General features: G+C 50.4%; 6 protein-coding genes across 6 annotated transcripts; 2 read left to right on the forward strand and 4 right to left on the reverse strand.

The window, feature by feature from the left end:
* Positions 1–195: 195 nt before the first annotated feature.
* aspC (septin CDC12) lies at positions 196–1748 on the forward strand (the record flags this gene model as incomplete). Its single annotated transcript, XM_043267958.1, has 7 exons — positions 196–240; positions 316–329; positions 404–446; positions 502–664; positions 728–1038; positions 1102–1610; positions 1679–1748. 7 exons carry the CDS (start codon positions 196–198, stop codon positions 1746–1748), a joined length of 1155 nt encoding a protein of 384 aa, XP_043123893.1.
* Positions 1749–2265: 517 nt separating this feature from the next.
* Aspvir_004737 (WD40 repeat domain-containing protein) lies at positions 2266–3470 on the forward strand (the record flags this gene model as incomplete). The annotated part of the gene is made up of 4 exons (XM_043267959.1): positions 2266–2323; positions 2378–2716; positions 2790–3383; positions 3448–3470. 4 exons carry the CDS (start codon positions 2266–2268, stop codon positions 3468–3470), a joined length of 1014 nt encoding a protein of 337 aa, XP_043123894.1.
* A 1328-nt stretch (positions 3471–4798) lies between these two features.
* On the reverse strand, positions 4799–6331 carry Aspvir_004738 (ACT domain-containing protein; the record flags this gene model as incomplete). Its single annotated transcript, XM_043267960.1, has 2 exons — positions 4799–5816; positions 5877–6331. 2 exons carry the CDS (start codon positions 6329–6331, stop codon positions 4799–4801), a joined length of 1473 nt encoding a protein of 490 aa, XP_043123895.1.
* A 3017-nt stretch (positions 6332–9348) lies between these two features.
* Positions 9349–11267, reverse strand: Aspvir_004739 (SKIP/SNW domain-containing protein; the record flags this gene model as incomplete). Its single annotated transcript, XM_043267961.1, has 3 exons — positions 9349–9510; positions 9616–11043; positions 11121–11267. The coding sequence occupies 3 exons, from the start codon at positions 11265–11267 to the stop codon at positions 9349–9351; spliced, it is 1737 nt and encodes a 578-aa protein (XP_043123896.1).
* A 540-nt stretch (positions 11268–11807) lies between these two features.
* On the reverse strand, positions 11808–14403 carry Aspvir_004740 (J domain-containing protein; the record flags this gene model as incomplete). The annotated part of the gene is made up of 4 exons (XM_043267962.1): positions 11808–11954; positions 12005–13366; positions 13429–13773; positions 13867–14403. 4 exons carry the CDS (start codon positions 14401–14403, stop codon positions 11808–11810), a joined length of 2391 nt encoding a protein of 796 aa, XP_043123897.1.
* A 1064-nt stretch (positions 14404–15467) lies between these two features.
* On the reverse strand, positions 15468–18549 carry Aspvir_004741 (Zn(II)2Cys6 transcription factor; the record flags this gene model as incomplete). Its single annotated transcript, XM_043267963.1, has 3 exons — positions 15468–16490; positions 16570–17503; positions 17573–18549. 3 exons carry the CDS (start codon positions 18547–18549, stop codon positions 15468–15470), a joined length of 2934 nt encoding a protein of 977 aa, XP_043123898.1.
* Between the last annotated feature and the right edge of the window lie 5692 nt (positions 18550–24241).

A 24241-nucleotide genomic window follows, 5' to 3' on the forward strand; every position in this document is an offset into this window, starting at 1 on the left:
ATACCAGGGAGAACGTTCTACTACTGCTGAGACAGGAGAGAGAGACAGTCCCTTTCCGACGGCATTTTCCCTCATTATTTAGCTCATCATAATCAATTGACTTCTGATTCACAACAGTTGTTGTCAATTTCAATCAATCGGTTGTCTTCTTGCCCGTCTTGATTTCACCTCCATCTACCTACCCCCTTTATCATCATGGCCACGACTTCGGAAACTGCTTCCCCTATTGGCATTGCCAACGTAAGTGCTAAGTCAACACTTTGGGGATGGATTTGAATGGAAGAAGAGATTCTAACCAGTTCTCTATGTCAACAGCTCCCTAATCAGCGGTGTGTACCAACTGTCATGCAGCTTTAATCAGCCGAAGAATGAAGAATGGATAAGTCTAACTGAAGCTATACAGACACAAGATTGTCGCTAAGCGGGGTGCGGCTTTCACTATCATGGTCTGTCTCGAGCCAGCCAGCCAAGATGAAGCTGTATGCTGATGTCGGAGTATAGGTTGCTGGAGAATCGGGGTTGGGAAAGACCACGTTTATCAACACCCTGTTTTCGACCACTATCAAGAACTATGCCGATCACAAGCGTCGCCATCAGAAGCAGATCGACCGGACGGTTGAGATCGAAATTACCAAGGCAGAGCTAGAGGAGAAGTTCTTCAAAGGTTAATTTCTGATTCCTTCTTCCTCGCGAACGGTTACTAATGCAACGACGCGGCCGTGTACAGTCCGTCTGACCGTCATTGATACCCCCGGCTTCGGCGACTATGTGAACAACCGTGACTCCTGGCAACCGATTATCGAGTTCCTTGATGACCAGCACGAATCGTACATGCTTCAGGAGCAGCAACCCCGCCGCACAGACAAGATCGATATGCGTGTTCACGCCTGCTTGTACTTCATCAGACCCACGGGCCACACTTTGAAGCCTCTTGATATCGAGGTCATGAAGCGGTTGAGCTCTCGAGTCAACCTTATTCCCGTTATTGCCAAGGCCGACACTCTTAGCCCTTCTGATCTTGCCCGTTTCAAGCAGAGAGTGAGACTTCCGGAAGAATGGCCTCCCTTACCGGTAGATACTGACTAGTCCAACCTATTTTAGGTCCAAGCTGTCGTCGAAGCTCAAGGCATCAAGATCTACACCCCTCCTATCGAAGAGGACGACGAGCACGCTGCCGCCCACGCTCGCAGTCTGATGGCTGCTATGCCCTTCGCTGTGATTGGATCCGAGAAAGATGTGAAGACCAACGACAACCGGGTAGTAAAGGGTCGCCAATATGCTTGGGGTGTTGCCGAAGTCGAGAACGAGGACCACTGTGACTTCAAGAAGCTGCGCTCTATCCTGATCCGCACTCACATGCTTGATCTCATCCATACCACCGAGGAGCAGCACTACGAAGCCTACCGCGCACAGCAGATGGAAACAAGAAAGTTCGGCGAGGCCAGACCGAGAAAGCTGGATAATCCGAAGTTCAAGGAAGAGGAGGAGGCTCTGCGGAAGCGTTTCACCGAGCAGGTCAAGGTCGAAGAACAGCGATTCCGCCAGTGGGAGCAGAAGCTCATTTCCGAGAGAGACCGCCTCAACAAGGATCTGGAGGCCACCCACGCTGCGTATGTGCACCCCTGCTTGCAATTCTTGTCCTATGAAGAAGTATGGAGACAGTACTGATTGAATACAGAATCAAAGCGCTCGAGCAAGAAATCGAGGGGCTGCAGGGCTCGACCACCCGGAGTCACGGACGTCGTTAAATTGCTCTCAGGCACCTGGGGTACGGCGACGAATTTTGAGCACGCGGTGGAAAAAGGAAAACTGCTTCGATTTGATTAATATTGTCTATTCTTGATTACCCCTCGAGTTTCCCTTTCGGCCTATTTTTTTCTCAGCATTCGGGGGACAAACATATTTGATCTAGGCCGTTTGATGCGCTATCTTCTACTGCGCATTTATTATGCTGTATCATTTCTTTAGCCGCTGGTAGCTAGCGATGATCTCGTTACATCCTTGATAATAACCCATTTGTATCCAGTAGCGTGTCAATACAGAATTAATCTTTGTCCATGATTCAGTCATACCTTAGCAACTGTGTAGGAAGCTTTATCTGGTGGGGCTTCTTCAAGCATGAGCGGGTCAATTTTCGAGGTGACATAGCTCTCTTCCGCGGAAATAACAAAGCCTCATCTCCGCAGTTACTTTCAAGGCGAGAACTTTCATCACCTAGGATCTACCCCTTCACCCTTATCTTACGCTGAAAGATCTGAGCCATCAATGCCGGCAACAAAACAATTTCCCACGAAGCTTGTTCATACTCTCAGAACGCATAATGGTAGGCTTCCGCTCCATCCCCTAGCCACGCTCCTCATCAACTAATCTGTTTCAGGACCGGTAAATGCGGTGACTTTCTCTAGCTATCCAGGTACATATGTCCTCACTGGTTCGGCTGATCGTGCCATCCACCTCTCGCGCGCCATCCCCAACAACAGCTCTACTACTGGTCACGAGACGACTTCCCCAATCCAAAAATATGAGGCGCACGGGTACTCAGTCCTGGACGTGGCTGTTGCAGTGGACAATGCGCGGTTTACAAGCGTCGGCGGAGACCGCCAGGTATTTCTGTGGGACGTCGAACAAGGTGTGACTACACGGCGGTGGGCCGGACATAACGCCAGGGTCGAGGCCGTACAGTTCGCTGGCGAGGGTGATTCCGTGGTGGTATCTGGTGAGAATCCTTGTCCGGCCTTTCCTGTCTATTGCTGTAGTACAATCATCGACGATTCTGACCTTTCTCTCAGGAAGCGCAGACACAACCATCAATCTGTGGGACGCCCGGTCCAAATCACACAAGCCTATCCAGACACTCACCGAGGCCGGCGATACCGTTTCCTCACTACACGTACACATGCCGACGTATTCTATCGCAAGTGGAAGCTACGATGGCCGCGCTCGCATCTACGATGTCCGCATGGGCCGGACAACCGTTGACGTCCTTGCTCATCCCGTGACGAGCGTCCGGTGCTCTGCGGACGGCAATGCCCTGCTGGTCTCTACACTCGACGGCCGGATCCGGATGCTGGACCGGGCAGACGGCAAGCTGCTCAAGGCTTTTGGGGGCGAGGAGGGTTTCGAGCAAAGCACTACCGGTGCGAGGGTGGCGTACCGCAATAGCGAACTTAGGATTCGGTCTGTCCTTGCCAGGAGCGACGCCGTCGTCCTCAGTGGCAGTGAGTCGGAGAAAGGAGATCTGTCGCCACAGGCCCATGTCTTTGCTTGGGATGTGCTCAGTGGAGAGATTATTGCGGCTGTCCCGGCGGGAGATGGAGTGAAGGTCGTTAGCTGCGTCGCATGGAATGAGAAAGGAAACTGCTGGGCTGGGGGCTGCTCCGATGGTATGTCAAAACACGTCAACTTTTGTGCTTTTATGTATAGTCTACTAATAATGGCTCTTTGCAGGCACCGTCAAAATCTACGGCTGAACGACAAGAGGATCCTGATCGGTACGGCCAACCAGGGAGCTCCTTGTAACATCGACGGCAGCTTGGCCAGTTCGTGTCTCCCAGCGAGACCGTTCCTCGCATGTATCCTGAACGGAAAAGACTTTAATGACCTTCAATCTGAATGCACACAGACGCGCCGAAGCCATTCTCCAAGAGCACCAGCGTCAGACGCTGGCCGCAAACCAAACAAATCAACAAAGCCAGCTGCAAGGTCAAACCGGCAGTCCATCCTCGCGCACAGAAACGGCCCAGAACTTCATGCAATACAAACCCTTTTCGAACATGCAGCCAAACACCATAGTCTGCTACCTCCTTCGCACGCAACCAGCCCCCAACTCAACGTCCACATTGCAAACAGAGCCACATGGTCCTGTCAACCTGGCCAGCTGCTATTGGACCACTGGCCCGCTGGCACGTCCTCGCTGCATAGTGCGTATTGCATGTCTGCATCGGCATGCTTCTCGTCTGCTGTCGCAGGGTGAATCTCTCTTCGCATCACGGCTATTGATCCACGGGTTTGGTCCGGTAGGTCTCAACCACGCCCCGTGCTGCATACATCGCAAATGAGCCAGTAATGGGGCTGCATGGTGACGTGTCAGTCCCAGACGCCGGTCGAGTTTCCAGTTGTGGACCTTTTGTTTGTCTACCCGGTAGACGAGATAGCTACTACGAGATTCCAAACTGGACTCGGCATGAAACATGGTGAGAAGTCAATAATGCTGCACCTCGTGGCGATTATTTGCTGAAGCCATCTGGCCCCACATCATACGTTTCGAATTGGAGTGGATCTTGCGATATCTGATGTACTGCTCGCCTATTGGATATCATTTATTCCATTTCACTTTGCATTATGGTTTAGTAGAGCCTGTACATTTGTCGGACAGGGAAAGAAAGAAAATAGACTATATCCATCTGCACATCCTTCATACAATGTCATCGTCCCAAACCTGAGGGTATTTTCTGAGTAGAGTTTTTTTGTCAGTTCGATATTATACAGTAACCATGCATTCTCATCCAAAACAAGATCCGACCCAAGATGCACTGTGACCCCATCCGACGGGGGTAATGTGATATTAACAAACTGTGATAAACACCAGAAACCTTTTTGAGCCAACAGTTCCGAAACGCCGATTTGCTGTTTTGCAGTTGATCAGACCAAAGGTCAACGGGTTGAGGATATCCTCTTTCTGAGTCATGTAGCTGTCGTAAGTTTTTTTTTAGGGTTCGCCGAGGGATTATCTTCTTCCAAGACCGTAGGCCACACGAATGAGTGAAGACGGCGATGTGGATTTGAACTAAAGCAAATGTCACACTTCGAGCACACCTGCCGGCAGTTCCGGTTCATGGCTTTCGGCATGGAGCGCATCCATAGCTCGATGTAGTTCGTGTTCACCGACAAGGATTGTCCCTGCACGTGCAGTGCTAAGGAAGCTGATCTCGACGGCCTCCAGAGACGTGTCGATGTCTGGCTGCAGATGATGGGTTGAGAGTGCCCGCGGATCGCCATTGTCATTGATAGGTGCTCGGTGCGCAGGACTCTGAGTAGGCGGTCTGACTGGTCCTCCAGAGTCCACACTGGACGAGAAGTAGGGGTTGATAGAACTTTCAAAGGACGAGGCACCATTGAAAGAGTGCGACAAAGCGATAGTCGATGCTTCGGTACTTTCATCCCAGGAAGCATGTGTAGCGTCGGCCAATCGACTGGCAACCCCGCAGACAATACCGGTGGCCTCGAGAGGGAGTTTGCGTAGGTCCAACGTGATGGGCACGAGGATGTCTTCCTTGGACCCCAGAAGCAGGCTTGTCTCATCAGTAGACTCGGCAGATGAGGTAACATCATTCAAGAATCGAGGCAGGAGCCGCTGTTCCAACAAGAGAGAGGCTGCAGGGTCGGCAGCCGTCAGAGTGAGTGAGAGGAAGCGTGGTCTGTCCACAACCAGTGCAGTCGTCAGTGCCGTGCGGAGGATTGATATTGAGCTAGCATCACTGCTGTATGGGTGATGGGCCGCACATTGCACCAAGCGAAGAGATCGATCGACGGACGGCACAATGTGGTTCTTCCGCAGGGAGGCAAAGGTTCGGCCCTGCAGTTCGTCAAGTGACGAGGGAGGAGGAGTTGCCGGCGGAGAACCCAAACTACTCGCGGAACGAGATGAGACCGGGCTGCTATAGCTGTTGAACTGACTTTGATTATGATTTATGAAAGCCTCGGTGGTGATTTCGAACTGGAATCCCCGCTTCTCCAACGCTTCAATGACCTGTGCTTTACTGCGCAGAGGCACAATGATGTAGTCGGAAAAGTAAGTGGAGATAAAGAAGATAGAACTGGGAAGGCGAAGTCAGCAATGGTCATATAAACGAGACTGTGTTCGGGGAGGTTCGTACATTCCCGCCATCGCTAGAGGACTCGTCAATTCAAGCACGCGTTGGCCAGCTTCCAGGCCCTCGCCGTACACCTGCATGGCTATGAAATCATCCTGACTGATGGACAGGCGGCTCTGGGTAGAGGCATGATCTTGAAGGAAATTATCGATCATGGGGGCGAAATACTTGTTGGCAAGCTGCCTGGGGCACATGATGGAGCATTCCACCGGGGTGATAGAGAAATTCAGGAAGGCCGGCTGCGCATGCTTGAGGCCATCTCTGGAGCCGTTCTTCAAGACCTCCACATGACTCTGGTCTACGGGGGGTATCTCGTGGAAGAGGACCTGTAGGATCGGAGTCAAGAAATACGGGTAGAGATCCAATGGTATATGCACCAAGGCCAGTCGGTCGTCCTGTCTCTCGGTGATTGTGGTTAGCAAAACAAGCCTTGTACCAGAATGGTCTATACGAGTCATAATCCTTGATGGGGAGATGGATAGCGTGATTGATGAACAGCAACAAGATGGAGGCTTACCATAAATTGGACTTGAGCCGAGATGAGGGACAATGAATGATCCATCATTGCTCTCGGTAAGATCACAAACGACACCTATAGGCGGTTTCGTGGGAGGCAATGCTCTGTCTTCTGTCTTTCACAAGGCTAGATCCTCAAAGGAGAAGTGAGATATCTTAATGAGAACCCTTGGGCTGATTTGAAAGTATAAGTAGCGGAATCGGACTCGCAGGTACAGTCGGAGAAGATCCACAGATAGAAGGCAGTAGGTATCGAAAGGCCAGATTGAAGTTGTACAGATGAGGCTGTCTTGGTGGACAGTATGATGTTAGGGTAATAGGCAACAATGTCACTGAGACGCGAATGATAATGAAAGAAAGCAGTATAAATATAGAGCCGAGTAAAACTCAGATTCCATGGAACAAAGCGCGGCAGACATCAACGGAGTAGTTGTTTCTTTTTCCTCCTGTATGTCCTTGATGGCCCGAAGCCCTGCGTCTTCATTGTTCTAATCTGCGGAGTCGAGTTACGCCATTGTTCAGAGAAATGATAGTATCGGTGAAGAGCCAGCACGCAAGAATGCCCCGATTGACGATGTTATTTCAAATGTAGACTGGCAAATGCTGTAGGATTGAATGCGGAGGAGAAGACGATACGCAGGTTGTAAAGAAGAGAGGAGGAAGAATGGAATGGATGGATGGTTGTATCTCCAGTTGGGGTGACTCAAAGTGGCCTTCCTTTTTGGGCGAGGGTGAAGTGCCTGAGGTTCTTCTTCTCGCTTCAACGCCAATTGATTCTCACCACAACTTAATCAGACTAGAATGTTGAATATGGATTCCTGGTAATCTATTCATAGAATATGGGGAAGCAAAGGAGGTAGTTGAAAGGAAAAGCAAAGAGGAGTCTTATTCTTTTCTGCTGTTGAAGCTCCACTGTCGAGTATACCGGGGAAAATGAATGAATATAATTGTCTTTGAAAGCAAAATGTTATCTTAGTGATCCTTTTATTCTCAATTATAAACTTTTTTAGCAAATCCCCTTTGCAAGTCGGTTCTCTGCAGTGACTGGTCAAAAGTGGCTCTACGTAGTTGTGTAGGTTGACTTTATCTCCAGCTTTCTGTGGCTCCACCACTGCTTATCAGAGCCATTATTATTATTCCCAGCCATGACCATGACTACTATGCTTCCATCGCCACCCCGCGCTAGGCGCTGCTTCCGTCGTTACGGTGGGGGTATTCCAGTCTATAGGAATAAATAATAAAGAGGTAATAATAATGATAATAATAATAATAAATTCTAAATGATGCTAACTAAATAATAGTAAGATATGCGTTATGACCCCCTCCCCAGCGCACGGTTCGAGCGAGCAGCTGATGGTGAATGGCCGGTGTTCACGTTCATCCGCTCCCCGCATTTTTCCTCTTTCCTCTCTGCTCGATTTGCAGGGTTGTTACTTGTGTGAGGTGGCTAGTCAGGCACCACAGTCGCTTGCTATGAATCCATTTGCTGTTCTCGCGCATACATACACATCCATCAATCAATCCTGCATACAGCGTAATGTGGCAAGCCAATGGATGTGGCCAGGAGGAAGATGGGCTAACTGCTTGTCCCCTCCAACCATTTCCCAAAATCGTCTGGGAGTTACTGTGATGGACTCGCTGCATTAGGGGGACTCTATCTGTTGGGAAAAGCTCCGACAGCTTGGGAAGATAGATAGTTCTGTTTAGCGAGGACCAAAACCAAAAGGGTCACCGTGACACAGTCATTTGAACAAGGTGGAGTCAGTGCTCTGACAGTCAAACTCATTCCTCGTATCTACCATCTTCTCCGTACTACTAGAGGCCTCATACTGTCATACACGAAAAGTTGGGATCCATCTCGATCAGGAAATGATGCCATCATGATGGCGCCACTCTAATGCTTTAGTTTAGACTGCATAAAGAATGTACGCCGGCAACCAGGATGCATCCTGACTGCCTAGTGCCTAGTCTACAGACCTCCTCACTCAAGCTCATCTGCCACGGAAGTGACACAATCCCCCAAAACTCAATGCGATGCAGCAGGAATGTCATATTTCCCAGTCCCCGCACCTTTCGCGCTTGAAGCGCTTCAATCAGAATCTCACTCTGTTGTTCAAATGGTCAAATTCGATCGTCGTTTCGTAACTATTTGAGCTAGCTAACTGCAAGGTTCGCACGGGCTTCCCGAGTCGGATGATCATTCCTCCCCTAACCCTACGAACTGGTTATCTTCCTGTCACTTGCATCAATGAGACTTTGGTCTGCACGGCGACTGTCCAATCATCCAACCCCCAGGGGCGATCATCCGGTCCATCCCTGTTGCTGCCGAGGACTGCCAGGTGGGTGTTGCTAAGTCGCTCTGCAAGAATCACAACTATCTATCTAGCATCTATCTTGCAAGTTCAGATAGGCTGATAGCAACCCCTCTTTGCATTATGCCTCCATTAATCCATCCCTCCTCCAAACGTGGCGCCATCGATGGTGAGTTTCAGCTGCCTTGGGGATGATGCAGCCATGCAGATAGGGTAACGCGGCACTGTCACGGAGATAAGGGAAAAACGTGTCGGGAAATTCTCTCATTTGCATTTTTCTGCAATTTGGCGTAGATATGTTCATGTTCGTAGTCTGAAAACATGGAAGCCAATGTATCACGAGCCCTTTTTTTCGAATCCGTTGTCCTTCATTTGGATTTAGAGTGTTGATAGGAATGGATCAACCATGCTTCGATCGTGTAGGATACGTCTCTTCACCTTCTTGCTGCAACCACAAAGTGATACACCCATCAATTGATATCGTTTCAAAGTAGATATGGTTCCCATTTCGTAGATACAACGTAACAACAAAGACTGCAAACGCCCGCAATGCATGAAACCCATCCCCGAAGGAGTAGAAGTGAGAATACACGAGACAAGATCCCGAGAAAACGCGCAATGAGATGTACGGAATAGGCTGATACGCTTTAATCATCGACTCTTGCGCGCTTCGACCCCCGATCCTCACGCTCCACTTCCTGGATCCCGTAGCGCTTCTGTCCAGCTCCCCCGGTTACGTCGGCGATCATGCTGTCGATGCCAAAGGGGTCTGTTGTGTCTTTCTCAAACTGGACGGGGCCGTCACGGGTCTGCGAGGAAGGATAAAGTCAGCTGAGTTGTTCGATTACACTGTGATGGTTCATGCAATACAGGTTTTCATGAGAAAAGGTAAAAAGGAAAAAAGGGAATCTCACCTCAGCCTCAGCTGCGCCCCGGAAACCTTCTTTGGCCTTGCCCAGAACTTCAAAGCGGTTGGTTTTCTGAATCTTGCTCATCTCCCCTTCAGCTCCCTCCTCCTCGTCCACATCCACCTGAGCCCGAGGCCGGTAAATGCTGTTGATCGCATCCTGCGCGGCAAACAACGGCTTGTCGTAGGGATTATCCTCGTTGAACCCGGCCTGCATGCCACTTGTCTGGTTAAAGAGCCGAGAGTCCCACATGGACTCGGATGTCTGGGTGGGCTTGGCCAACCCGAGCGCGACCTTCTCCGAGATGTCACGGTTCTGCTCGCGGGCCATCATCTGGATTCGTCGTTCCGTGCCCATACGAGACTGGCGCAGCTGTCGCTCGGCGTCCTGGCGGCGCTCGCGACGAATGCGCTCACGCTCCCGGGCCGCTTCCTCGTCATCGCTGGGCGTGGCAGACCGTGAGTAAGCGGAAGGACTGCGGCTGACACTGCGCGTGTGTGACCGCGCACGAGAATCGCGACGGCTGCTTGAGGCTCGCTCCTCGCGGGCCTTCTGCGCCAGGGCGCGGAGATGCTCCTCCTTCTGAGCCTTCTCCTTCTCCGCCAGCTTCTGTTGCATTTGTGCGCGCAGTCGTACTTCCTCACGGGCATGTCGGTCAGCAGTAAACAGGGCCTCGGCGAACTGAGCGAACTTGTCGTTGATCGTAACATCCTGTAGTCCCCGTCCGTCCGCAGCGAGACGCTTGTCCAGCGGGACTGTGTAACCCTTGGGATTTTTCCAGTTCGACACGGGAGGTGGGATCCGCCAGGCCTCCTGGTCTTCTGCCGTCAGCTTTCGAGGCGGAGAATGCATGACGGGCGGAGGTGGCGAGGGCGGGCCGCGGGGGATCCTCTTGTGCTTGAACTTGGGTGGCTCCATGGGATCCTGTTGTCTCTCGACGATCTTCATGATCCGATCGTTCTTCCGCGTAGTATCACCCATCTGGTTGGCAGGCGTGTACCGGACAAACGTAGGCTCTGCCCTCCGACCACCCTTGACGTTCTTCGGCTTCTGCGCCGCCACAGCACCCTCGACCAGGTTCGCCAGCGCATTCTTGGTCTTCTCCATCTGCGCCTCCACCTCTTCCTCCGATGGACGGTCTAGCGAAATCTCTCCCATATCCACCCGCTGACGGAGCGGAATCAGATCCTTGAAGGAAGCATGGACGATCCGGTTCTCGCTGTGACCCCGGCGGGCGATCGCGTCGTACTTGACTTTTCCTTCTGCATCAACCTGCACCGCGAGCGCGTTCGATGTCGACGCAGTACCCTTGCGGCCCATGTCGAGGGGATACTGTGCGACCAGGATCTCGGGGAACGCGCCACCGTCGCCGAAATCCTCAGGTGCTCGAGGTCGCCATCCTGCACGGTTGCCATATGGGGGAGGACCGGTTTTCTATACATCGTAAACAAAGATAGTCAGCACACAAGCAAATTAAAAAATTCCTGGAGTGTAGAGATGGAATAACCCACCCTCAAAACAATCTGACTTTGATCAATCTGGTCGGCGCCCACGATCCGCGGACCACGGGGCTGGGCATGTTGAGGCACCTCCTCGTCCTCGCCGGTATATTTCGGCTTTGGTAAAGACTTAAAAAGCCCCTCTGCAATGGATGTCATTGTCGAAAGGGGGACACGGTGGAAGGGGTGAATGACGTGGGATGGTCGAACTTTTGGATGGCGATGATTGCTTTTCGTTTGGCGGCCAACAGGCGGAAGTGCGCGTGTGGTCCGTGTGGCTTACCGTAGGAGTTGTCCTTCTGCACAGAATCTCCTGCAGCACTGGAGGCTGATAGCCAAAAGTTATAGACCAAAAGTTATAGAATTTCTTGTTTGATAATACACTTGTGCTCTTGCTGGCAATCTCTATAACTATGTAATTGTGGTATTGTACAACATTGTACACTAACAACACCAAGAACAAAGTGACCAGTCTCACGATTTCCTTCAAATAGAGATAGACTGACATGTCTATGGTACTCACTAAATGATATGGCCATATCTAAAAAGCCAAGTCTTGGGAGATGTTCTTGAGGGCGACAAGATGACTCGAATGGGATAAGGGTGAAATCGCAAAGGGAGAGGAGAGGAGGCGATGATTATAGGAGTAGAGACAATATGAAAGAGAACGTTAAGGGATCAAGTAAGATCAGATTTCGTTCAACCAAGTAGATGCGTGCGCATAGGACATGCAATGCCCTCGGAATCGTTTGCTTCCACAAAATGCTCTTTTCCGCGATAGGTATACCAAATCTTCAGCTTCTTCGGGAGAAGAGGCGCGGGATCGTAGAAGCCAAGAATTTGGAACTAATGAACGGTTAGTGAAGTCCATAACAACGTCACCGCATGATACTGGCCTTGACTGTGTCCTTTGTTATCACCAGCTGGCCGTGATCCACCAACGCAGCGACAGGAATCGTCACATCAGCAAGCTCCAAATCCTTAGCGGCGTTAGCGCTGTCATTTGTCCACCTCTTCGGCGACGGGTAATGGCCATATTCAGCTTTGGTGATGACCAGGCCACCTTGCTCTTCCTCCCTCGCTTGCCGACGGTGTACATGTTCGGCCATAAGTTCGATTGCCTGTTGGCTTTCCGCTTTCTTCTTCGGAATCAACCTCTTCAGCTGCTTATGCCGCCGAGCAATGGCGCGGCGGCGCTGCCTCCGTTCTCTTGGGCGGATGTATCCGAATTCCAGTGCGCAGTAAGCCACCCATGGGAAGATGACTGCAAGCGCGGCGGCATCTGCATTAACGGCATCCATCGGACAGACCGCAACGGGGAGACTGATCTTCTGCCCGAGCCTGCTCCAGGAGGCTGTCATGACGAGGCCGCGGCCTCCTTGGACACCAACACCGAAGCCCACACGGGTGAATCTGCCTACCTGGCGCGTGCCGGAGATGTTCCAGGCTAGGGACAGGTCGATATTCACCGAGCTCCGGACTTCAACGCGCACAGACCGAGGCTCGCTCGCGGGCGGCAAAGAATAATGGCCCTCGGAGCTCCACTCGGAGCGAGCAAGCTCGCTGGCTGCCTTGCCATTGAAGATATTCCGAGCATAGGTGAAGGATAGTCCTGCTTCCTCAGGTGATGCAGTGACCACCGTCTGCCAAGACTCGGCAGCATTTGCCTCGCTGCGTGCCTTCCTGCGAATCTGCCTAAGTTCAGCCTCCTCGTCATCCTCCTCCTCCTCAGCCGCCTGGTCCTCACCATCACCCAGCACAGTTGTATTTCTGTTTTGTTTGGGAACGGACAAGAATCCCAGCTGAAATTGACTCGGCTGAACAAAAGCAGTCATTTCCATGGCCGACTCCGTATCGAGGCCAAGGTTGGCAATCGGGCTGAATAAGACCTGCAGCACCTTTGGCCAGGAGATGGTACCGCTCGACCAAGAGCAGAAGGCATGCTTCCTTTCACCAATCTCCTTTGTCACCTGCAGTGCAAGTATAGGTGGCGTTTTTAGGAGAGAGTTGGTGATAATGGCGCTCGTGTTGACCTGGAATGGTTTCGTCCCTGGAATCGGCTGAACTGCGGTGGCTATGGTTCCTTGCAACAACGGAGTCGGCAGGACTGCCGCGTTCAACGCAAAGGCCGAGTCTCGCAGAAAAGCAAAAGGGCGCTTGGCCAGAATCCCTTTCATGCTCGCGACATCTCCAAAGCGTTGGCTTATGCCGGCGCCCAGACTGATGTCTCTTCCTGCAATGAACAGGGGTAAAGGAACCTGCTGAACAGTTAGAGAACAGTCCAACAAGATTGCGGAAGACAGTATGTATCTGGACATACCGCTCGCGTCACTGTCCCCTCATCCTCAATCTGAAATTGCATCTTACGAAAAGAGCGCCGGAGATTGCCAGAGATTCCTGCATTAAACGTGATCTCAGGCCCTTGAGCCTCCAGATATGAATGTACTTTCTGCGGAGTCGATCTGCCATCAGGCGCTTCATCTTCGTCCTCGTCCTCAGCCTCTTCTGTTCCGAAGAGAGCCTCCGGCGAGGGAAGCGGCGCCTTAAACGAGTATCTGATAGCGTAGGAAGACAAACTGGGAGAGGGAATATGAATATACACCTCCCCGGCATCCTCGTCAACCTCAATCATGTTTGACGCATCAACCCCGAGAGTCAGCGAGCCCTGTTACCGTTCCACACCACAGTCAGCACGACATCACGCACCAAGCCCAAGCAAGACAGCAAAGGGTAAGGAAACGGAAGAGGGAGAACCCACCCTACTCTGGACCAAACTATTCAGCACCTTCCTCTCCCGCCTCTTCATTGTCTCCAGAAACCACCCACGAAACTCCTCCGGCGTCTGAACCCTCACACCAATCTGCGTCTGCACCTCCCCACCCCTTCCCATCGCCCCTCCAGCCCCCCACTCCCTCCGCACCCCCTCCGCCCCAAGGAGATCATAGACAACCCTCTTCTTCGGGTCAAGCAGCGTCTCGTACGCCTCCTGGATCCTCGCAAAATGTCGCTCCGCAGCCTCCCGCAGCTCCGCCGGCTGTTTATCCGGGTGGAAGCTCAGTGTGAGATTGCGGTACGCGGAGCGGATCTCCGCATCGCTAGGGGCGGGGGTCCGGCGGAGGCCTAGCAGGGCGTAGTAGTCCTCTTCTTCAACGGGGTAGGACATGATCATGCTGTAGTCCGTGTCTTCATTCAAATCACCACCATTTCCGGAGGCGTATCTCGTCCGCTGGGGCCGTGTGTCATCGGTGTCCGCTCCCCCCCCTCCTCCTACCCAGTCCTCGCTGGCGGAGGACATCGTAGCTGACGCAGCGCACCGCAGCGCACGCCAGAACGTCTAACCGGACCTTGATACGTGGGTAAGAATCGCGTGCACAGATTCCACTAGCGCGTTCAGCACCGGCAGTCCATTTTCTTATCTCGTGGAGAAACTGCAATTGTACTGCGTGACGCCTTGTGTCCGCTTTCCCTTCATTTCTGTTCTTCGATGACGTCGGGAGAAAACAAGTGCACGGCGTTCCGGGATGCCGTTGCTCCGTCTCCGCCTTTGTTTTCGTTCTCCCTTCTTCCATTATTCCATTCGTGCTATGTGGGATCATCAAATAAGATGCCAACTCATGTAAAGCTCAAGTTCATCGAATGTAGCAGGTAACATTCGGATTATCTCGTTTATATCGTGTCTCGAGACAGAGCTGACAGCTGAAAGTCAAGGTAGACTGACAAGTGGATGGGCTTGAATGGATATCGGCTGAAAACCGACTCTTTATGGCAAAAGGTATAGCTTGAGTGATTGAAGCCAGTTGATCTATTACGTCTTCATATAGATAGGGGGCTCAAAACGCGCCATGCGACAGCCATAATCAATGGTGCTTCTGAAAAATTGGATAGCTCAACTTTTGAGCCTGACGGAGCAAAACGTGGCTGCAGTTCACATTACTGTATTGAGTAAGGATCTAAGAAGAAAAGGTGCGATCATCAGATCTACGAATCATCGAATACCGAGCGATATCATACCCAGAAATCAAGACAAACCATTTGCTAGGTACTATTCTCCATGTCTTTTTGAATCAAGCGTTAGACATCAGATTCATCAATAGTATACATCATCATCAATGCGCACAGCAAACTACCCCAACCCGTCGTCATCGCTTAAAACGCTCAAACATGAATTTGGTACGCCTTTTGAAGCTGGCAAAATATAGGCCATCGAAATCGTTCACCAGATAGACATTTAATTTATAAATGGAGTCGGGTCAAACCCGGGTATTGGTGACAATGAAGAAAAGAGTCGTATCTTTTAATACAGGTCGTAACAGTGCAAGGTGCATGGACAACGAGAGAGCAGAAGTACAATGCCCTCTTTCAGTCCGTTTCTCTGATCCAGAGTATGTTGGATTCTGTCAATGAAGCGTCTTCCGGCCCCAACGCGCTGAATAGTCTGTCATGGGGCAGAGCGCCATAGAAAAGATCATCAATTATTGGGGACTGCTGCTTCTGGATCCGGCTGTCCAGGGAATAACCCTTTGCAGCAAACACCGTCTTGTGGTCCAGCTTGGTCGGGTCGTGGAGGATTTCGATCAATGGCTCCAGACGAGTCTCGATGAGAGTCACTAATGGCAGCGAGCCCTCCCAAAAACGACCAAACTCCTTGACGGCCTCAAGGCCACCTCTGATGAGCTTGGCGCACTCGGGTATATCAGCTACCAATCCGGCCGCACTAAGGATATCCACTGCGGATAGGATCACATAACCTAGGAAAGGGTTGAGAATAGTCGCTTGCGAGGGTGCGGAGTCCGTGGCGATTCGCGATGCGTCATATTCACCCGTGTAATATGCCAAAGCGAGAGCAATTCGCAGGGTCTCTGCTGCATGGGTCCTAGCCATGCGAACCTGCCTGCTCACAAACTCTGCACGATAGTCTTGACCCCGCGCATGTCTATTCAGTTTCATCATCGTCGCATGATATAACAGATGTATCGAGAAAAATGGATCGGGTTTTCTTGCCCGAACGCTTCGCTCCATATTCAGGGTGCTGAACCTCAAATGTTCCGGCAGCCTGACAACCCAAGCGTCTGCACGCTGGCAGATTGTGGTGTAGAATTCCTCAAAAGGTGTAGTAGATGACTCCACTGGAAGCAGTGATAGACGAAGGACGTGATCCGCCACCTCTCCCCAAAGAGATACCATTTCTATCAAAAGCGCCATGGCACTCAATTCCGAGAGCTCATCATCCACTGATGCGGGCGGCTGGTTGAGGAAGTTTTGAAAGTATGGTACAGTCGTATATTGCTGAGCCTCGAAGACTTCTTCGCGACAAGGCATTCTAAGATAAGCCGTCTGTGAGGGAATGAATGCTGAAGTTGATGAATAAAAACATGACAGGCGCTAGACAGAAAGACAAGAAAAAATGGTTAGCTGGCACCCAATGATCGAACTGCCCTGACGGCAGGAGTAGAGCACTCACATCCATCAAGAAGGCGACCCAGAATGTCCTACGACGGCATTCTATTAGGGCCTGGGGATGCAAGCCATACTCGCAAATCCGGTCTCGATCCACAATAACCCCTCCCAACTCAACGTTATACCGCAATCCACATACAGTTCGAACTGCAGCACCAACTGCATCCCAGGACTTCTCCAGAGCGCCGATGGCGTAATACCAAAGGCTCATGATAATCCGAGATTGTGCAAGCTGCAAAGAGAGGTTATGACGACTATGCTCCACGGCGTAGCGGGCCGTGCGTGAGGCCCTCTTCATGGCCACAAGCCTGTCAGGCCGATCCGAGAAAATCGCTCCCAATGTCATCATCGAGTAAAGAAGCATTTTGTCCTCCAGCGACTTCGTATGACACGATCTTAACCACAAAAGGAAGCGCCTTCTGGGGAAGATATAATACAAGCTGTCGTTCACATAAGTGAAATAGTTCTCGACGTAGTGAGTCGTAAGTTCCGCATCGTTTTCATAAGGATCGGTGTTCCACTCATGCGCCAGGGGATCGTGAGGGTCCAGATCTCTCATTTCCATCAAGATCTCAGTGTAATCAGGCGTAGCACGGGCTGAATTGCCTTCCACGGACCGTCGGTTCAGATCCTCTGCGCCAGTAAATGGTCTGCCGAGGCTCTGTCGTCTCGCTCTGTAAAGTGAATCCGATTCCAAGCCAGGTTCGTGCGCACTGTTGATGGCAGGGGGTGTAAGCATGGAGGCGTCAGACATTGGCGACTGTGAATTGGTGCCAGGAAGGGATGCGGAGCTTTCAGAAGCCCTTACGGCGGAGTAGATCGAGTTGGCTGAGCTAGAAGGGCGATGGCCCACAAAGGAGGAAGAGGAGGAGGAGTCTCTCGTATCGTATCTGTTGGCATGCGTGTTGGCTTTCACTGCTGCGCGGTGCCCTCGTGGTCTGTAGGACCATTTCATCAGCATCGAGATTCTATTTATGCAAATGAAAGGTCTTATATTAGTCACTTACGCGCTCTCGAACCGGCATTCCCTTCCCGACTTCTGACATTGGTCGCATTTTGGGAGATTAGGATGGCACTTGATCTTCTTCTCCCGGCAGGTAAGGCAGGCTTGTGCCAATCTTTTTCGCGGCTTTCCGGCCTTGGTTACGCCCCAGTTTGCATTTACAGGCACACCGTCAATGGTCTTGGGACAATGGGACCCGTCAGCGTAGATGTAACACCAGCCTTCACCCTCTATGTACCGCTCGTCGACCACGTGAGGACGGACTTGGGCCGTCTGCGGTTGATTTGCTGCCGCGCTTCCAATATCGTGAGCCACAGGTGATGGATTCTCTTCCCTTATTTCCTTATCGTGACTCACATGACGCTGGGGTGTAAAGGGAGAGTGGTGCGCTTGCTGCTGTGGAACATCTGTACGGATACCCGCATGCATACGAGCCTCGTTTCCGGGTGTGTAGATGGACATCTGAGAGAGAGAAGGCAAATTTCCGGCTGTTGGCCGCGAGAAGGGTTCTGCGCGGGCGTCGGGTCCTCCTTGAGGACACCCTTGAGGTGTTCGTGGAACAAGACCGGTATCATGATGGCTCGCCGTATGTGAACTCTGACCGGGCTTGGGGCTTTCGCCCGTAGGATGGTAAAAACTGAACAGCCGTGAGCGATGAGGTGACACCGATTGGCTTGACCGAGAGGATGGGGTCAACAGCTCGCTGACGGAAGGAAGCTGTTCATTCACGACGGGCTGATGTCCAAGAGCGTTTGAGCCGAGTCGGGAGTCTCCTTTTCCTTCATGGTTTCGCCGGGACATAAAGGGGTCTGTTCCAAATTGCAGAGACTCCAATGTGCGCGGTGGTGGAAGTTGGTAGGGATGGTTTCCAGATACTGGCTCGTTAGCTGAACGCTCTGGTTCCCTTTTCGGAGAGGTTCGGTCGGTAACAGGTAACATACGCCCGAAAGGTCCCACATAATAGGCCGACATGACGTTCATGAACGGAAAGCTGATCTCGAAGCAATCTAAGGTAGAACGCCTGATAACATCAAGTCTCCGGCGTCGGTTTTTGCGAGAATCGAGAGAGGGCCGGCGGGCTGCGAGATTCGATCTTGGCTGGCCTGAAAGGAAGGATTCTCGAGAGTTATGAAGCGTATAAGCGAGCGACAAGGGAACGGGTCTTGAATGGACGAAAGAAGGACGACGATGAGGCTGGCTCTGGATACGGTCTCCTTCCCCCGGCTGCTCGTCTTGATATCCGATGAAAAAGGAAGTATTTGTGTAATGGACAAAGGCTCTTTTCGAAAGAAACCCCCTGCGTAGCTTCTATAGCTTTGTCTTATCCTAGAAGACACAGTATCCTCTCAATGATCGACTGAACAAGATCCTCTAACTGCGAAGAGAGGCTTGCACGGAGCAATTTAATAACTCCTCAGAGTAAGGCAATGTTGACAATGCGGTTATACTATCAAACCGAGTCTGCGCCACGGGAACTCAAAGTAGAAAACCCACATACACACGTTGGTAGGTGGGACAGGAAGAAGCACGAGGCGACGGATGCATCTAGATGGCCATGATCATGGTGCAAACGGTCGTGAAACTTTCCTGGCGAAACGACTCATCCATAGCAGGATTGCTGTAGAATCTCCGTGGATCGTCCGGAACCTTGAGCAACAGTGTTGCTGAGGATGATATCGGATTGTGGGTCAGAATTACTTGCTCCAAGTGCTTCAAACCATACCTCAACCACTCTCTCAGCGTAATGATTAGACCAGGGGACGAAGGATCTTCTTGGTAAAGGGTATTAGGGTAGTATGAAGAAGCGTTGGCCAGCTGCAGCTGGTGACAGGGGTTATAAAAAGGACACAACACAACAGGAGGAACAGAAAGAATAATGATTAGTTGTGTGTCGGTAGACTCCGTGTCCAAGCAGGACAGTGAGCGATGAGCAAGAATCGCAGCCGGAATGACCAGAGTGTCGGGATCCTCCTGTGTTTCTTCTTAATTATCTTCTCTCTCTGTTCTATTTCCCGTTAGACTCTCGCTCTCTTTTCTTTTCTTTCCTTTCCTTTTTATTTTTTTTTTTTTTTCCCTTTTCTTTACAAGTCTGCCCGGAGAGCAAAAGCCGTTGAGTCTTGGGAGCCGCTTATACGCACCCTCAATGACTAGGCTTCCTTGGGGTTGGTCGGAAGATAACTACCACTGAAAGGAGTTAAAAAGAACCCTAAGTAGTAAGAAATAGCGTCTCCGCGGTAGATCTTGACGGGACAAGTCAGAGGATGATTTGCTACAGGGAGTCCAGACGTAGTGGGTGTAGTAGTGGCTCCGGCAAGGCTTTCTGTTGGTGTTGGAAAGGATGCGCTTGTACAGGGTTCCCCCTGTACAAGACCAGGGGAGCGGAGTAGACAAGCGAATGGAGGCGGAGGGGTGTCTGGGACGAAAAGTCAACGGGGAAGAACAGGGAAGAACTGAGCAAGGTAAAGAAAAAAGAGTAGAGGAACGGGAAAAAAAAGAAAAAAGAAAAATATTCCAGACTGTAGTCTAGATAGAAAAGAAAGGGAAAGGGAAAAGATAGGTGTCAGAGAAGTAGGTACAGTACAGAGTAATGAGGGAAGTATAGCTCTGCCTTTGTTAGTGTTAGTCCAGGTCAACTGATAATGATAATAAATAATATGATGATTATTCTGGTTATCATTTCTGTTAGTCAAGGTATCCTCGTTGGTTGACGCAAATGCCTCCTACTTGGGAGATCACCCAAGACTTGTCAATATCTGCTCCTTGAAGGACAATCAACTTAATATTCGACTATTTCCCATCCAAATTTCGTCCCAGTGTTTGGAATTCAGTTGGAACAAGGTGGCGTTGGCAGATCAGACCGATGCTCAAAGGATCCGCATGGATTCTCAAACACGTCGATAGGCTAGAGAGCAGAGTCGAGTTGAGAAAGACGTGTACTTGATTTGCAGATCTTGATCATGCAATTCACTGCGGAGGCTACCTAGTATTCTCATGACATTAATGCCTACGTAAGATCATATTGTTCCTGTACCTTGAATATGGTAACAGTACGCGTGTCTACATCACTTATTGTGATACACTCGTTCTTGCTAGTTATTGAAGCTTACCTACAACTACAGTCTATATCGTTCCCTTTACAACATAAAGGATGAGAAGAGAGCCACCAAATGATCGCGTAATCTCAATTATTATGCCCCGTTCCTTCGCAACCCAAGTAAGCAACATCTCCGATCCAGCAGGATCAGTGATTTGCCTTTCGCAGAATGGAGTATCTACGGAGCAGATACCTAATGAGCATCCTCATCCCCCAGGTGGAACTTAGTTACGAGCCTGTTCCTTGGGACGGCATTTGTAGATAACTTTGTTCTTACTGCCGACTTGTCTTTACCATGCCGGACTGTCTTTTGGCTCAAGGAACGGCAGTTCAACTGGTCCTCGTCATTTACAACCTACGATCCATGCACCTTTCCACAGCTGTAAACCTGTATGCCTATTATCTATGGAAGATGCAGCCCGTGGTATGTGCCGAAGCGTGTAAGAGGACAGTTTCACCATGACATGGCCGGAGTGAATGTTGATTCAATTCACGCCACTGATCCTGGAGGTTCCATTATTTCCCAATTCTGTGTCGGCCAGACAGTGGCTTCAGGTTTATTATTTGCTTTTGGATTGGGGGAAGAAATTCTGAACGTCGATGGAGCCGATGGGGAAGATCGAATCCTGAATCCACCGAGAAGTGGAAGTGGTGCTCCGCAGCTCCTCAGCCAAATCAACCTATCCAGAATTAGGCTCCTTTGCGGAGCCAGATTCCCACAGGGCTTATCTTTAGACTGGACCCAGAGCTCTTTCAATCAGCCATTCGGTGAAATACCTCGTAACCCACTGTGCCAATTCTAGTATCGGGCAACCGTCGAAAGTGGGTTCAATCCAACTTCGAAGAGTCCAAAGGCATCGAGAATTAGGAGTTGGGGCTTGAGCAAAGGTCCTTTGTCTCTCACTTATTTTATTACTGCGTCTACGGAGTAATCTCAGTCTTAACTTTAAGTATTAATGTACTTAGGTCTACGGCGCACATCCCGGAGAAAGCCCAGCTCTGAGGGCCATGACGATCCGATCTGCGTGCCCGTCCATCGTGATATTCGGAATTTCCGGTCCATGTCCCGTCTCCAGTCTTCTTCGATCTCTTTTCTTTTCTTTCTTTTATCCTAATTTTGGCCGATCGTCATTGATTGATCTGACAGCCTTATCTTAGCAGCCTCAAACCGCCAATCCTGGTTGCTGTGACTGTCTCACCAAGCCGCCATAATCATGATCGTCGCCCTCGGTGACAAATTCCGGGCGTGAGAGGCTCAAGGCTTCAGACTCCGACATCAACCGTGGTCTGAACTCAATTGGAAGATGGAAACTCAGAAAAAGACCCAGAAGAAAACTAGTAGAACGTCAGACCATCTGCCCAATCTGGATAAAGGACCGGTGCAACCAGCATCATTATTGGCGCGGCTAAGTCAACCAGATCCAGTTTTCCCGAACATATACCGAAATTTTCTAAGGACGGAGATGATCTTTTCTTCAAATGTGCACAATTGCACCCACAAAAGGACCACATATTCAACTGTGTTCTGTTTAAATCGGCTTGATTATGGACATTCCATTATTTCTGTCTGAGTAAACCAGTTGCAAATCCTAAGCTGAAAAGAGAGTCATATTTCGCCCAGGATTATCTAAACACAAGGCCTCGATGCCACTGTATTTACAAATCAACACTTAGTTCATGGACTGACTCCATCCGGCTACTGCATCTGCCGCGCATATACTCTGGTTAGCGGGAGCTGGTCTCCATCCAGACTAGCAGTCAATCTTAAAGGAGAATCATATTGTCATTGATTCTCCTAGATTGCGCCTTAATAAGGAGACGAAATAACACCAGCGATTCGGAAGAATTGCAGCAAACCTCTTTTCTGGTTTGGTTCTCCGAAGGATCGACTAGCGCTCCAACGGTCTGAGACAGGAGTTTAACCACCTTTAGACCAAGGTAATAGTAACAGATATTGGCTACCGGCAATAATAAGAGGCATCGTCCACCCGTCCTACCATTATCAGAGGTGTTTGGTTTGGAATACTACACGCATTCCGATCCTTCGGCCGTAGGAATTTCAGCAGTGTCTACCTCTCTAGAGTATCAAAAGTACGCAAATCGCATATGCAGCCATGAAACCTTCTTATTATTAAAAACATACCTCGACATAAATTGCGCAATCAATCTTTAATAAATTAATAATCTATACCTCAAGGTCAAGACACTTAGCCATCCGTTCAGTTCCTATAGATAGAGGCACTATCCCTATTCCCTAGAGCAATCTAAATTTTAAAAGTTAAACCTTTGCCGAGAATGAGTCTAGTACCGTCCAGGCTTAATGTCAATATCGACTGGAACTAGATCATCAACTAATCAAGCGAGGTTACAGGCGCCGTTGTTATTCTTTTTTGCTTCGCACTTTGCGGCAATTTACGAGTACGACCTCGGACGAGGCATATTAGTTTTTTTTCGAATATGAAGCGAATCATCTTCCCGCTGCCGCTGCGGAGCTATCGCGGATATTCAAGGAAGGGAATAGTTTGAGCCTCGGATGCAGAATAATAACATTGTCTGTTTGAGTAACGTACAATGGCAGATCGGATTACCTAGGTAGATGAACCCTTACACGTGTGCTCGAGTCCTGTCCGACTTGATAAACAAATTTGTAGCCCACAACGAACGAATACTACGAACTAATACTACGTACTTGATTGTTAATATCTACTACCTTATGGATCAGTGAGCACTGACTCCCCACCCTGGTATGGCCCGGGTGAGAGTAAATGGTTCTGAGGATCCTAGTACGTAGTAGCTACTGCCAACATCCGCAGTAATATCGACGCGCATGCAGCATTTCTGACCCTCGGCTCCGATAACCCCACTGGCACCTAGCAGTTACTAGGGACCACCAGTACCACTGAGTCCTCACGACCCATATTGATTAAGAAGCTTGGAGCTGTGTTCAGTGCTTCGCGTAATGGCTATTGCTAGACAGCACTAGGGGTTGCACTACCGCCGTTTCTGTCCAGAGTCCGCATGCCTCCATTCCCGACACGGAAGCTTCACCTTTTTCCCATCGTGCCCAATTCGAATCAGATTCCTGCTGATCAATCACTTACAGTTTGCACCGTAATTGCTGAGTGATCTTTCAAGATCGCAGAACCGTTGCCGACATCCCGACGGCGGATGGAGTCTCCCGTCCTTTGGCGCCTGATCGTACGGTAGCGTCGGTTCGAACCATGCAGGTTCCGAAGCCTCGCAAATTGCAACGCTCATGCAATGACACTTGCATCGTGACAGTCGATGCTACTAGTACTTCGTAGGAGCTATGATGTTTGTTCGTTCCTGATCCACAAACAAATACAATATAGGTCAGTCACCTTCGTGTACCGGCACAATAAGGGTGAACAGCAGATCATACATCGCTTTACCCAGCTTTTCAGGCCAGAGTTGCCCAAGGATAGTAGGCTCGGTCGACCCAGCACAGTCGGAGGAGCGGATAGGGACCAATTTGTCAAAGCTTGATTCGAGCATCGGTTCTCCGTACTCGCGTCCGCCACTGTCTAGTCCTCATCCCTGCAAGCGAGCAGGCTTTTC

This window comes from Aspergillus viridinutans (assembly GCF_018404265.1).
Source record: "Aspergillus viridinutans IFM 47045 DNA, scaffold_2, whole genome shotgun sequence".
Taxonomy (NCBI): Eukaryota; Fungi; Ascomycota; class Eurotiomycetes; order Eurotiales; family Aspergillaceae; genus Aspergillus; species Aspergillus viridinutans.